Source organism: Equus przewalskii, chromosome 9, assembly GCF_037783145.1.
Source record: "Equus przewalskii isolate Varuska chromosome 9, EquPr2, whole genome shotgun sequence".
Classification (NCBI taxonomy): domain Eukaryota; kingdom Metazoa; phylum Chordata; class Mammalia; order Perissodactyla; family Equidae; genus Equus; species Equus przewalskii.
The window spans coordinates 15,677,430-15,688,629 of record NC_091839.1 but is presented as its reverse complement, the minus strand read 5'-3'; the positions used below and the strand labels follow the sequence as shown (position 1 = coordinate 15,688,629).

The 11,200-nt window shown below is 53.8% G+C and overlaps 1 protein-coding gene across 1 annotated transcript; it reads right to left on the bottom strand.

Annotated features, from left to right (window-relative positions):
- Nucleotides 1-1,457: 1,457 nt before the first annotated feature.
- On the bottom strand, nt 1,458-11,154 carry QPCTL (glutaminyl-peptide cyclotransferase like). Its single transcript, XM_008509462.2, has 7 exons — nt 10,285-11,154; nt 9,645-9,788; nt 8,669-8,950; nt 7,485-7,637; nt 7,284-7,383; nt 6,662-6,778; nt 1,458-4,565 (listed from the first exon to the last, which is right to left on the bottom strand). Exons 1-7 carry the CDS (start codon nt 10,492-10,494, stop codon nt 4,420-4,422), a joined length of 1,152 nt encoding a protein of 383 aa, XP_008507684.2. The 5' UTR covers nt 10,495-11,154; the 3' UTR covers nt 1,458-4,419.
- Between the last annotated feature and the right edge of the window lie 46 nt (nt 11,155-11,200).

The following is an 11,200-nucleotide window of genomic DNA, read 5'->3' as shown; positions in this document are numbered from 1 at the left end:
GGGGCTGGGGGGGTGAAAGGGGTCATGGGCCCATGTGTGGCGGGATGGAAAAAGTTGAGAGAATGCGGATCCTTACTCCAGTCCCTTAGCCTGAGATTATTTTTGACTCTTTTCATCTATGTCACTTGGGCAGGTATGGTGGCTCTGAAGTCACTGGGAAGCCAGCCTCCTTCTAGCTCACGATTTCCTTGGCTGTGGCCCTCATCCTCATGGTCCAAGATGGCTGCTAGAATGCCAGCCATCACCATTTTGCAGGAAGGGAAGCCCCATTCTTCCCAGAAGTACTGCACTATATCTATATACATCTCCCTGGTCAGAAAGCCATATGGAAGGGCGGCAAGGGGGGCTGGGAAATGTAGTCTTTTAGCTGGGTGCATTATGCCCACCAAAAAACTCTTACTAAGGATCCCTGTAATTAAAGCTTTAAAATATTCACTTAATTATTTAATAAGGAAAAAGGAGAATTAAGACATTTTAAAAATTCAAGTTTACAAGAAGAGGGGAAAATGGATATTGAGAGGCGCCTAAGTCTCTGACATTCTTACCAGAAACCAAAATTTCCAGAGAGATTAGGATCTATCGTAGTAGTTATTTAATACTTAGATTTTAGAATCAAAGAGACCTGGGTTTGAATCTTAGCTTGGTTTCGTGGGACTTCAGTTTCCTGTGGAGGGAGGGCCCGATTATTTGAGCTCTCCTGCTGAAAACAGGAAGTAAAAAATCTTAAAAGCATGCAATAGCCAATAAAATACAGTTAAGGATACAGTAAGCCAAACACTTAAGGGAAAGGGTACATGGGGCCCTGAAACCACTTTTGCTCTGAGGGCGTTTGCTGATGGGGACAAACTTGGGTTTGCTCCTTGTAGCCTTACTAGGAGAAGCAGGCTGGAGTCAAGGCCAGAGCCTGCCCAAGGTGGGGAATCTAATAGCTGGGATCCCACCAAACCATAAGCTCGGGTAAGGATGAGCTGGGAGACTGCAGAGATGTTCTAAATGCTGAGGGGAGCCCAAGGGCAAAGGAAAGAAAAAAGCAGACCCTGGGAATTTGTGGTCAGTGGCTGGCCTTCGGCTCAGCTTTGCAGCCCAGGTTTGCATCACCCCTGTGTTCCGGGGTGCTTCGAGCTGAGATGTCTGGCAGAAACAAACATCAGTCCTCTGGCGGAAAGAACTCTCATTTAGAATCCCCACCAGTGGTTTTTCACACAATGAGTCCACAGTCCAATAACCAAACACGCATGGAAATAAAGCAGCGGGAGCAATAACCAGCAGAAATGAGAGCACAAACAGACCCACAAAGGCTTCTGATGGTGAAACCGTCACAGATTCTAATGCAATGAGGGCTTGGAAATATCTGCCGGTCCCCCTGAGCTAAAATATAGCCTAGCAGCTACGAAAGGAAAAAACCCACAGACGTACAATAACCAAAGTAAAAACTCAATGATTGGGCTAACAGCAAATTAGACACGGCTGAAGAGAGATTTATTGAACTAGAGCTAAATCCAAAAAGTAGCACAGAGACAAAAACAAGAAAAAAAAAGACCTGAGAAAATACGAAATACGAAAGGTTGTAGAGGATAGAGTGAGATAAGTGAACACATTAATTGGCATTCTAGAATGAGAAGAGCAAATGGTGCAAAGATAATATTTAAAGACACAACAGTTGCAAAGTCCAGACTGGTCAAAGATTAATCAGTGCCATGAGTCATAAGCAGGATAAATAAAATAAAACGTACACCTAGACACACTGCACTGAGTGTCTAGCTATGTGATCTTCCGCAATTGATTTCTCTGAAGCTCAGTTTCGTTTCTTTTCTTTTCTTTTTTTTTGCTGAGGAAGATTGGCCCTGAGCTAACATCTGTTGCCAATCATCCTCTTTTTGCTTGAGGAAGATTGTCGCTGTGAAGCTCTGTTTCTTAATCTGAAAAATGCAAATACTGACGTTTTCTCAAAAGACTGAGAGACATCACATGTAGAGTGCTCAACAGTTGTGCTCGTCAGATACACCAAGTGGCACCTTCATAGCGTGAAGCTGGGGGGAGCCCAAGTTTGGGAGATGGCCTTGCCAAGGATCAGCAGCCTCACCTGTAAAATGGGGCTCACAATCCCTACCCCAAATTCAAGCAGAGAATGTCCATCAGGCCCCTTGCCCAGTCCTGGTGTGTAGCACGCAAGCAAGATGTCATGCAAGGAGGCCTAGGGGCCAGGGATGTAACTGACCAACCTGCTTCCCGCTGCTAACGAGGTGATGGTCTCACCTGCTTCTGGGATGGTTCTGAGGCTAAGGGGACACGGTGTGCTTTTAAGTCCTTGGCCCCATGCCTGCCACACAAGAAGAAATAGGAACTGTCCCTGTGGTTTGAGACCCTCACCACCCCAACTGTTGATGAATGTCACTTCCCTTTCTGGACTCTGGACTTCCGGCCAAGTCCACCTCTAAGTGCCCTGCCCCAGCCCCACTCTAACTGGCAGCCCGTTGAAAACCTCTGCAGCAGTGACTTTTGGTCGATGATCTGTTGGTCCAGCACAGGTGGTGTTTGGAAGGGAGGTAGGACATGGGGTTTGGAGCACAGCTGTGCATGAGCACCCGGGCGCTCTGAGCAGCGGCTTCATCATTCTCAGCCCTAACCACTGCATTTGCAAAATGAGCACCGGAAACTGCCGACCTCAGGATGTGGGGGGAGATTAATGAGCTGACACATATAAAGTGCGCGTGGGACCTGGCACATAGTAGGTGCCAATAAATGTCAGCTACTGTGGAAGAATTGAATCGAGGACCTTCTCTTCTCTTACTTGATATCCTGACTTTCAGCTTGTGAGTTCTCTTGAGTCTCCTCCAGCCTTGAGTTAGCTTGGAAGGCAAATGCTCAGTGACTACCTAGTAACCCTCTGTCCTAGCCTGGCAACCCTGCTGCCTCCCAGGTGCCAGGTCCCCAGATCAGCAGGCACAGAGCCCCGCATGACCCCCTTGCTAGGCGCCCTCCGTTTCATGGTTTTCTTCAGAGTGGGCTGCTAAGCTGCTGCAAACGCACCAAACTGTATCCTTAGGGAAAGCATGTCCTAAACTTTGCTGATCGTGAGTCTTCCTCAGGTGCTTGTTACAGAGTCCCAGCCCCTCCCTGGGGTTCTGATTCAGTAGGTCCCTACCCCTGCCCCACCCCCCCGAATGGGAGTCTACTTTTTTTTTTTTTTTTTTTTTTTGGTGAGGAAGATTGGCCCTGAGCTAACATCTGTTGCCAATCTTCCTCTTTTTGCCTGAGGAAGATTGTTGCTGGGCTAACATCTGTGCCCATCTTCCTCCGTTTTATGTGGGATGCCACCAGAGTGTGGCTTGAGTGATACTAGGTCCATACCCAGGATGGGAACCCATGAACCCCAGGCTGCAGCATGTAACCACTACCCCACTGGGCCAGCTCCATGGGAGTCTGCATTCTTTAATAAGCACCCTGGTTAAGTTTGAAAATTAGAGTTGGGAAATAATTCCTCAGGCCATCACTAGAGTTGCTGTTACACCCACCATCTCGTACTGCTGTCCCCACAGCTGAAAGGGAAAAGATGGTTTGGTGTAACTAGTTTGCAGTGAATCTAGGTCTGTCTTACCCATTCCTACCCTAAGTGCACACAAACTGTCAAAACTCAGTGTTTCCCAAAGTATCTTCTGAGGCACCCTAGTTCTGTGAGGTGCTTCCCAATAAAGGGGTTCCATGGTGAGAAATACTTTGAGAAAACACTGCATTCTCCATCTTACTCTTGGAAATTCCTATTGTGCAATGAAGAAATTCATTTAAAGTTGTTTCACCCTGCTTTTTCGATCCCCTTTTTCATGCAACACCTATTTGTGCCAGTTCTGTAGAAGACGTTTTCCAGAAACACTGGTTTAATGCTCATTGGATCTGGCAGAATCTAGAGTTCCCAAGTATCGGCTTCCATGTCCTCTGTTCCCTCTTACGAGCGCATCCTCTTTGGGCCACACGGGGCACATCCAAGGGGGAGTTAGTTTCGGACCGGTGCATTAGTAAGGCTGCCATTCTGGAGAGCGAACTGACACAAGAACATGGGCCACAGAGAATTCATTTGGTTGGGTGGTACTGCTGGTCCAGATGCCAGTCCTTGGTTTGCTGACCAAAACAGAACAGCATTTGGCCCCTGCAAACTTTCCGCCCAAGCATCTCCCTCAGGGCAGGGGCCAACCTCTGATTCCTTTGGCGCTCACCCCACGCTGGTCTCTTTCATGTCTTTGAAGAGTGGCAGCTTGAGATAGTCAAAGGAAAGAGGGTCTTCCAATCACAGCCCAAGCAGAGCCGAAGGTATTAAGCAGGACCAGCCAGCACACCCCAGGCGGGCCCAGCCTGAGCTCTGTTGGCTCCAGGTGCCCTTGGCACGTGCCCTGCTGGGCGCTTCTCCAGAGTCAGCCAGGCAGGCTAGAGCCCCAGGTATTCCGCCAGGAACACGGCGAGGATGCGGCTCAGGTTGTGGACCGTGGGTGGGTGCAGGTTGGCCTCAGAGTCGTCCGGCGTGTGCCAGACGGAGGGGAAGGGCGTGGAGATGAGGTGGAGCACCGGGACCCCTGTGGGAGAGAGAGCAGACTCAGTCAGGCCCACGGCTGACCCAGGAGCCTCGGGACCCTTGCCTCATCCCTCCGCCACTCCCCCAAGAAGATACTCTGTTCTGGCACTTGAACTCTGACTGATGGTTTTAAGTGTGTGAGGGCAACATGTTAGCTTAAAATACATATTCCAGTATATCTACTGTTTTCATAACACAAATTAGAGAAACTCAAAACTTAATGGGGGCCGGCCCTGTGGCCGAGTGGTTAAGTTTGCACGCTCCGCTTCGGCGGCCCAGGGTTTCAGTAGTTTGGCTCCTGGGCGCAGTCAGGCCACGCTGAGGCGGCGTCCCACACAGCAGAGCCAGAAGGACCTAGAACTAGAATATGCAACTACGTAATTGGGGGTTTTGGGGAGAAGAAGAAAAAAAAAGATTGGCAACAGATGTTAGCTCAGGTGCCAATCTTTAAAAAAAAAACCTCAATGGATTATGGAAAGACCAGAAGAAGGGAAAGATGTCTTTGACCCTCTCACCCGGTATACGTTATTAAGCTCTTTTTCTCTTCTTTACTCACAGTTAGCACTTAGACAGTACTTGTTCTATTCCAGGCCGATACATCACACTCGCACACACACATACACCCCATTTTATCCATATAATAATCCTTTAAGGTGGGTGCTATACATACCCCCATTTTACAGATGTAAATACCGAGGCACAGAGGCAGACAGAGTGATTTGCCTAAGAGTCCGCCTCCAGTAAACAGTGGTCAGAATATGAACCCAGGCCGCCTGTCTCCAAAGTCTGTGCCCTGAGCCCCGGCACTACATTGCCTTCCCGTCCTCCGAGCACTTCCCTCTGTGTTTGTCCAGATTCGCTAAATATCTGCCCCCACCAGACAGGAGCCAAGCGGATTATGGCCGTCACCGTATCCCTGCCGCCTAGCTCAGTACCTGCCTTGGGAAGTATTCACCGAGTGAACCAATAAAGAAGTAAGGAACGCGGGGCCAGCCTGGTGGCGGAGTGACTACGTTCGCATGCTCTGCTTTAGCGGCCTGGGGTTCACAGGTTCAGATCCCGGGCACGGACCTACACACCACTCATTGAGGTATGCTGTGGCGGCGTCCCATATACAAAATAGAGGATTGGGGGCCGGTCCCATGACTGAGTGGTTGAGTTCACGCACTCCGCTTCAGCAGCCTAGGGTTTCGCCAGTTTGGATCCTGAGCATGGACCTAGCACCTCTCATCAGGCCACACTGAGGTGGTGTCCCACACAGCAGAGCCAGAAGGACCCACAACTAGGATATACAACTATGCACTGGGGGGCTTTGGGGAGAAGAAGAAGAAGGAAAAAAAAGATTGGCAACAGATGTTAGCTCAGGGCCAATCTTCCCCACCAAAAACAAACAAATAAATAAATAAGAAGTAAGGAGTGCATATTTGTTGAATGCGTAATTTATAGAGTAAAAATTTAAAAAGTTTTTAGCACTTAACATATGCAAGCACTGCGAAGATGGGACTTTTATATACCTCATCTAATTCTCACCCACTTGGCAATGATGAATATACACTTAGATATGTGTGTGTATGTTTCTACCTCTTCTTCCAGAAGAAACGGGGGCTCAGAGAGGCTAAGTAATTTGCCTTAGGTCGACCAGTGGTAAATTGCAGATCCTAGAACCCAGACCTGTCTGATGCTGAAACCTGTGCTCTGAACCCGGCTGGACAGCAGAATCATCTGGGAGTTTTGTCACAATAACACAGGGGTCCACGACTGCAGTTCAGTAGGGCTGAAACGTGACGGGACATTTCCCGAAGCTCCTCGGGCGATTCTGCTGGCCTGCCGGGGCCTTGAAAGGCAATAGCCGGAAGAAACCGCGATCATGGAGGCTCAGACGATTATGTCCGGGCACCGCGCCCAGCTCGTTACAGGTGTGAACACGCTCAATCCTCTACCAACAACTCGGAGACGGGGGCTATTATTACCCACATTCTACGGATGAGGAAATCGAGGCACAAAGAGGTTAAGCCACTCGCCACCAGGGGAAGGGGCAGGGCCAGGTCCCATCCGCGGCTCCCTTGGACCCCTGCCCCCCACGCCCCCAGCAAGTACCTCGGCGGAGGAAGGGGACGTGGTCGTCCTCCACGGAGCTGAAGGGCTCCCCGGGCTGGAAGTACATCACTTCGTGGGGATGAGACTGTAGCAGGTTCAAACGGTGCAGGCGCTTCTCTGGAGGAGGCGGGGATTACAGGGCAAGGGTCAGCCCCTCAGGGTCAAAGGTCCCCCTGCTCACCAATCAGAGGAGGGCAGGGGCCCTGGGGGTAGAGCGCTGATCACGCCAACCAGAATGAGTGTCAGTTACCCCTACTGCGGGCCTACTGTGTTCCCGAGCTCAATTAATCCCTCTGAGTCTAGGGAGGTCCCCGATGATCGTTCCCACCACGTCCATTTTACAGACAGGAAGTGGAGGCTCGGGGAGAGGAAGCCGCTTGCCCAGGTTTACACAGCTGGGAAGAGGCAGAGCTGGGATTCGAAGCCAGACTGTCTGGCCCCTGAGCCCACGTTGGTCATCACTGCCCTTGACCGCTGTGGGGCATCCTATGTTTCTGCCCTAGTGCCTTAGAGACTAGCGAGGTAGAAGGAAGGCTGGAGGACCCCTCAGAGGACAGGTGCCTGCCCCGCCCCGGCCTGCCTCCCGCACCCCAGGCTGGTGCCTGCCTCCACCTTCACCTACCGATGCTCCTCAGCCGATGGAACCAGCGGGCCGTGCGTGGGAAGTGACTGTAGAAGGTGGGGTTGGGGGCTCCCAGGAGATCAAGAAGCATAAAGAGCTCCTAGGAAGAGAGGCCAGGACTGCAGAGGCCAGGCGGGATGCCGCCAACCTCGCTTCACCCTCTCCCCACCTCGCCGGAACCCAGTGGGGCCCTGGTCTTACGATGGCGTGGATCCTGGTGGGGCCAGGACTGTGGGGCGCAGACTCCATGAGCTGGGCCAGGTGCCGGGAGCCATAGAGGGAGTCCTTGGGTCCCCACTCCTTCAGCGCCTCCTCCCCATCCAGGAAGAGCAGCTGCAGGGTCACCGGGGCCGCCTGTGGGAGCCGGTGGTCAGGGCCAGCTCAGGGCCAGCCCTCGCCTCAACCCACCCACATTTCCTGCCCACCTGCACAGCCGAAGGGGGCAAACCGGCCAAAGGTATGGGCTCTGAGTCAGACTGCCGGGGTTCAAATCCAGGCTCAGCCACTGCATAGCCGAGCAGCCGTGGGTAAGTCACTAACTCCTGGAAGCGTCAGTTTCCTTATGTAGAAACGGGGTCCCTAACAGTTCTAGTCATAGGGCAGGATTCAAATCCAGGTCCTCGAACAGTGCCGGGCATACAGTCACTAAATCGGGGTTGGCTCTGATTATCGTTGTTATTCCCCAAGCTTGTTTAGCAAAAGAGACAGACCTACCAATGAATAATCATGTGACCAGTGAAATTCAGTTGGGACCGACGCTTCCAAGAACTACAGGGTCCTGAGAGCATAGGAAGGGGTGGAAGAGAACCTGGCTCCGGAAGCACGTCGGGGCTGTTTGGAAGGGATGTTTGCGTGCAGGGGGAGTGGGAGGTCGCCACGCAAAGTGGAGCAGAGGGAAGAGTGTTCCCAGTCAGGGAGGCAACATGGACAAGGGCTGGGGCCAGACAGGGTTGAGCAAAGGCCTGAGGGGTCAGCAAGGGCCAGGGAGCTTGGGCTTTCTTACAGGGACACTGGGCAGAGCAAATAGCAAGTGCAAATGCCCTGTGGTAGGAGTGAATTTTGCAGGTTTGAGGAACACAGAGGAGGTGAATGGCTAGCGTGGATTGAGTGAAGGGCGAGAGGGAGGAGATGAGACTAGAGGTAACAGGGCACACCTCGTGGGCCACTATGAGGACTCTGGCTTATGCGTGGAACAAGGTAGAAGCCATGGGAGAGTTTTAGGAAGAGGAGGGACAGGATGTGACATTCAGAAGGTGGAAAGATGCCTGTGGCTTTGTGTGTGGACTGGAGGCAGGAAGATGAAACCAGGAGAGGAAGGTTGGTGGCGTGGGCCAAGGCAGAGGCAGCCACTACCCCCCACTCCCACCCTTCCCCCAACTCCTCACCTGATTCTTGGCTCTGCTCAACTCCAAGTCGAGGGCTTGGACCAGCTCCAGCAGCAGGGCGCAAGGCACTGCCGAATCTGTGGCCCCCACGAAGGGGGCCGCCCCAGATGGGAAGAGCTTGGAGTCATAATGGCAGGCGAGGGTTAGGTGACGGGCAGCCCCTGGGTCCAGTGTGGCCACCACGTTGCCAAAGTCCAGGGGCCCCAGGGGCGTCGAGGCCGTGAAGGGGTCCAGCTCCACATGCCAGCCTGCAGTCAGGGCCCGCAGCGTGGCCTCCAGGAACTAGTGGCAAGAGAGAGGCAGGAGGGTGGGCGGGGACCGGGGAGAAGGGCCACGTGACCTGAGCCTAGCAGAGCGGTCAGGCTGACTCGCAAGCCCCACTTCGCTTTAAATCGTCCCCTTAACACACTTCTGCTGAGTACCTACTGGGTGCCAGGGGTGGGGTGACCCTCCTCTTGATGCCAACAAGACTAATCTCAGCTCACTCTTCAATAGCACTAGGAACCCTCTGGGGTAGGGACTGTCAATGGCTCCGTTTTGCAGATAAGGAAACAGGCACAGAGAGGTTAAGAAACTAGTCCAAGGTCACACTCCACGTGGCTGAGGTGGGATTTGAACTCAGGCAGGATTCAAATGTCTCTCGATGCTTTCTGGGAAGCAATACAGTGATGTTAAGGCACCAGCTCTGGATCTAACCTGTTTGGGTCGAAACCCTAAGTATACTATTTATTAGCTGTGGGATTTGGGCAAGATGCCGAACTGCTCTGGACCTCAGTTTCCCCATCTGCACAACGAAGATCACATTGGTACCCACCTCATAGGGCGGTTGCTCGTGCCTAGCACATAGTACGCTTTTGGTGGGGCAGTACAGAGAGCAGCCTCTTAGCCGCTTTGGGTTCTTAGGCGGAATTTCCCTATTTCCCTATTTCCCTTTCCATGGCAGGCTGCGTGTCGGGTTGGAGGTGGAGCCGTTTACCTTTCTGACTTGGAGATTGCCCGGGCTGCCCGGGGTCCGTACAACCAGCAGGGGGCGCAGGTAAGCGTTCCAGAGGCGCTCTGGGTCCAGTTGCCCCACCACCCTCCGCAGCCGGGCTTCGGGCAGGTTTCCAACCAACGGGCCCTTGGGAGAGGGGTGGGATGGGGCAGAAAAGAGCAGAGCATGAGAGCAACCCCCGTTCCGACCCTACCCCGGGCGCCGTCGCCCCTAAGAAGCCCCGGGTCCTCTCCCAAATCGCTGCCTCCAGCATCGGAGGTTTTCCTAGGACAAATTCTAGACTTGGGAAAAGTCCCTCCAAGCCCATCCGGTCTAGCCCACCCTAATCCTGATTGGGAAATCGAGGCCCAGCGAGAAGGGACTCTTCCAAAGAGCTGACTTTAGGATTAGAACCCAGAACTCTCAGTCTTATTACCCCAGACCCTTCCTCTTAAAGGGGAGCCACTATTACAGAACAAGCCCGAAGCTTCATTCCATTGGCAAGGGGCATGCGATCTAAGGACAGAGACCCTGGCACCTGCGGCTAGGGCCATATGAAAAAGCCACGTGAACCTGAGACCTTAGGGAAGGGGAGGCGGGGAATGCGGGCCCCCGCGCTGCCTGCGCCCCCGCCCGGCCTCACCCGCAGCTCCCGGCCCTGCAGCGGCTCCTCGGTCCGGCGGTGCCAGCCGCCCCAGATGGTGTAGAGCGCCCAGGCCACGGCCAGCAGCAGCAGCAGCAGGGGCAACAGCTGCGCCCGCGGCAGCAGGCGGCGCTTGGGCGGTGAGGGGGGCTCCAAGAGGCCGCGGTCTCCGAGCCGTAGCCGGGTCCGCCCGCGGCCCCCGGAACGCATGGCAGCTTCGCCCTAAAACCGGTCCGGGACCGCGGATAGAATTTAGGCCCAGCCAAGTCCCACCCCGTGAAATCGGCGGACCAATGAACCCCAAGAGCGGCTGCCCCATCCCACCCTCCCGCGAGCCGCGAAGCCAATGGGGATTCTCGTCCTGAGGACACGCCTCCCTGTGTCCCTGGGGCTTTGGGGTTGGTTCCCCGCAGGGTGGCACAACCCAAAAGGGAGCGCGAAACGGGGAAGACTCCGCCTCAGCGGAGGAGGGGAAGCCAATGAGAAGCGTTTGATCACGGAAAATATTCGACCTCCCGGGCGCAGGTCCACGCCCCCTCCCGATGGAGGCAACGGATTGGTTACGCGGAGTCGGAAAGATCAATAGACGCGTAAATGACCCGCCCCCGAAGGAAAAGGGGCGGAGTCCATCCCCGAAGCGAGGAGCGGATTGGCTTAGCGGAGGCCACGCCCCTGAAGGCAGGGCGGGCGGGCATTTGGAAATGGCGTGTCCTTTCCCTTCTTCAACCTGTGCCGTCCTACGACAAAATGGTATGGGTCGAACCCGCTCTGTTTTCCTCTCCACGGTCGTGAACATCTGCTCGTTACGGTCCCGAATGGGCTGGAACCCCGACACGAGGCTCTTCCCCGACCGCGGCGCAGGGCTGGCGCGGGTCGCTATGGCAACAGGCCACGCCCCCACCCGCTGGTTGGGTTT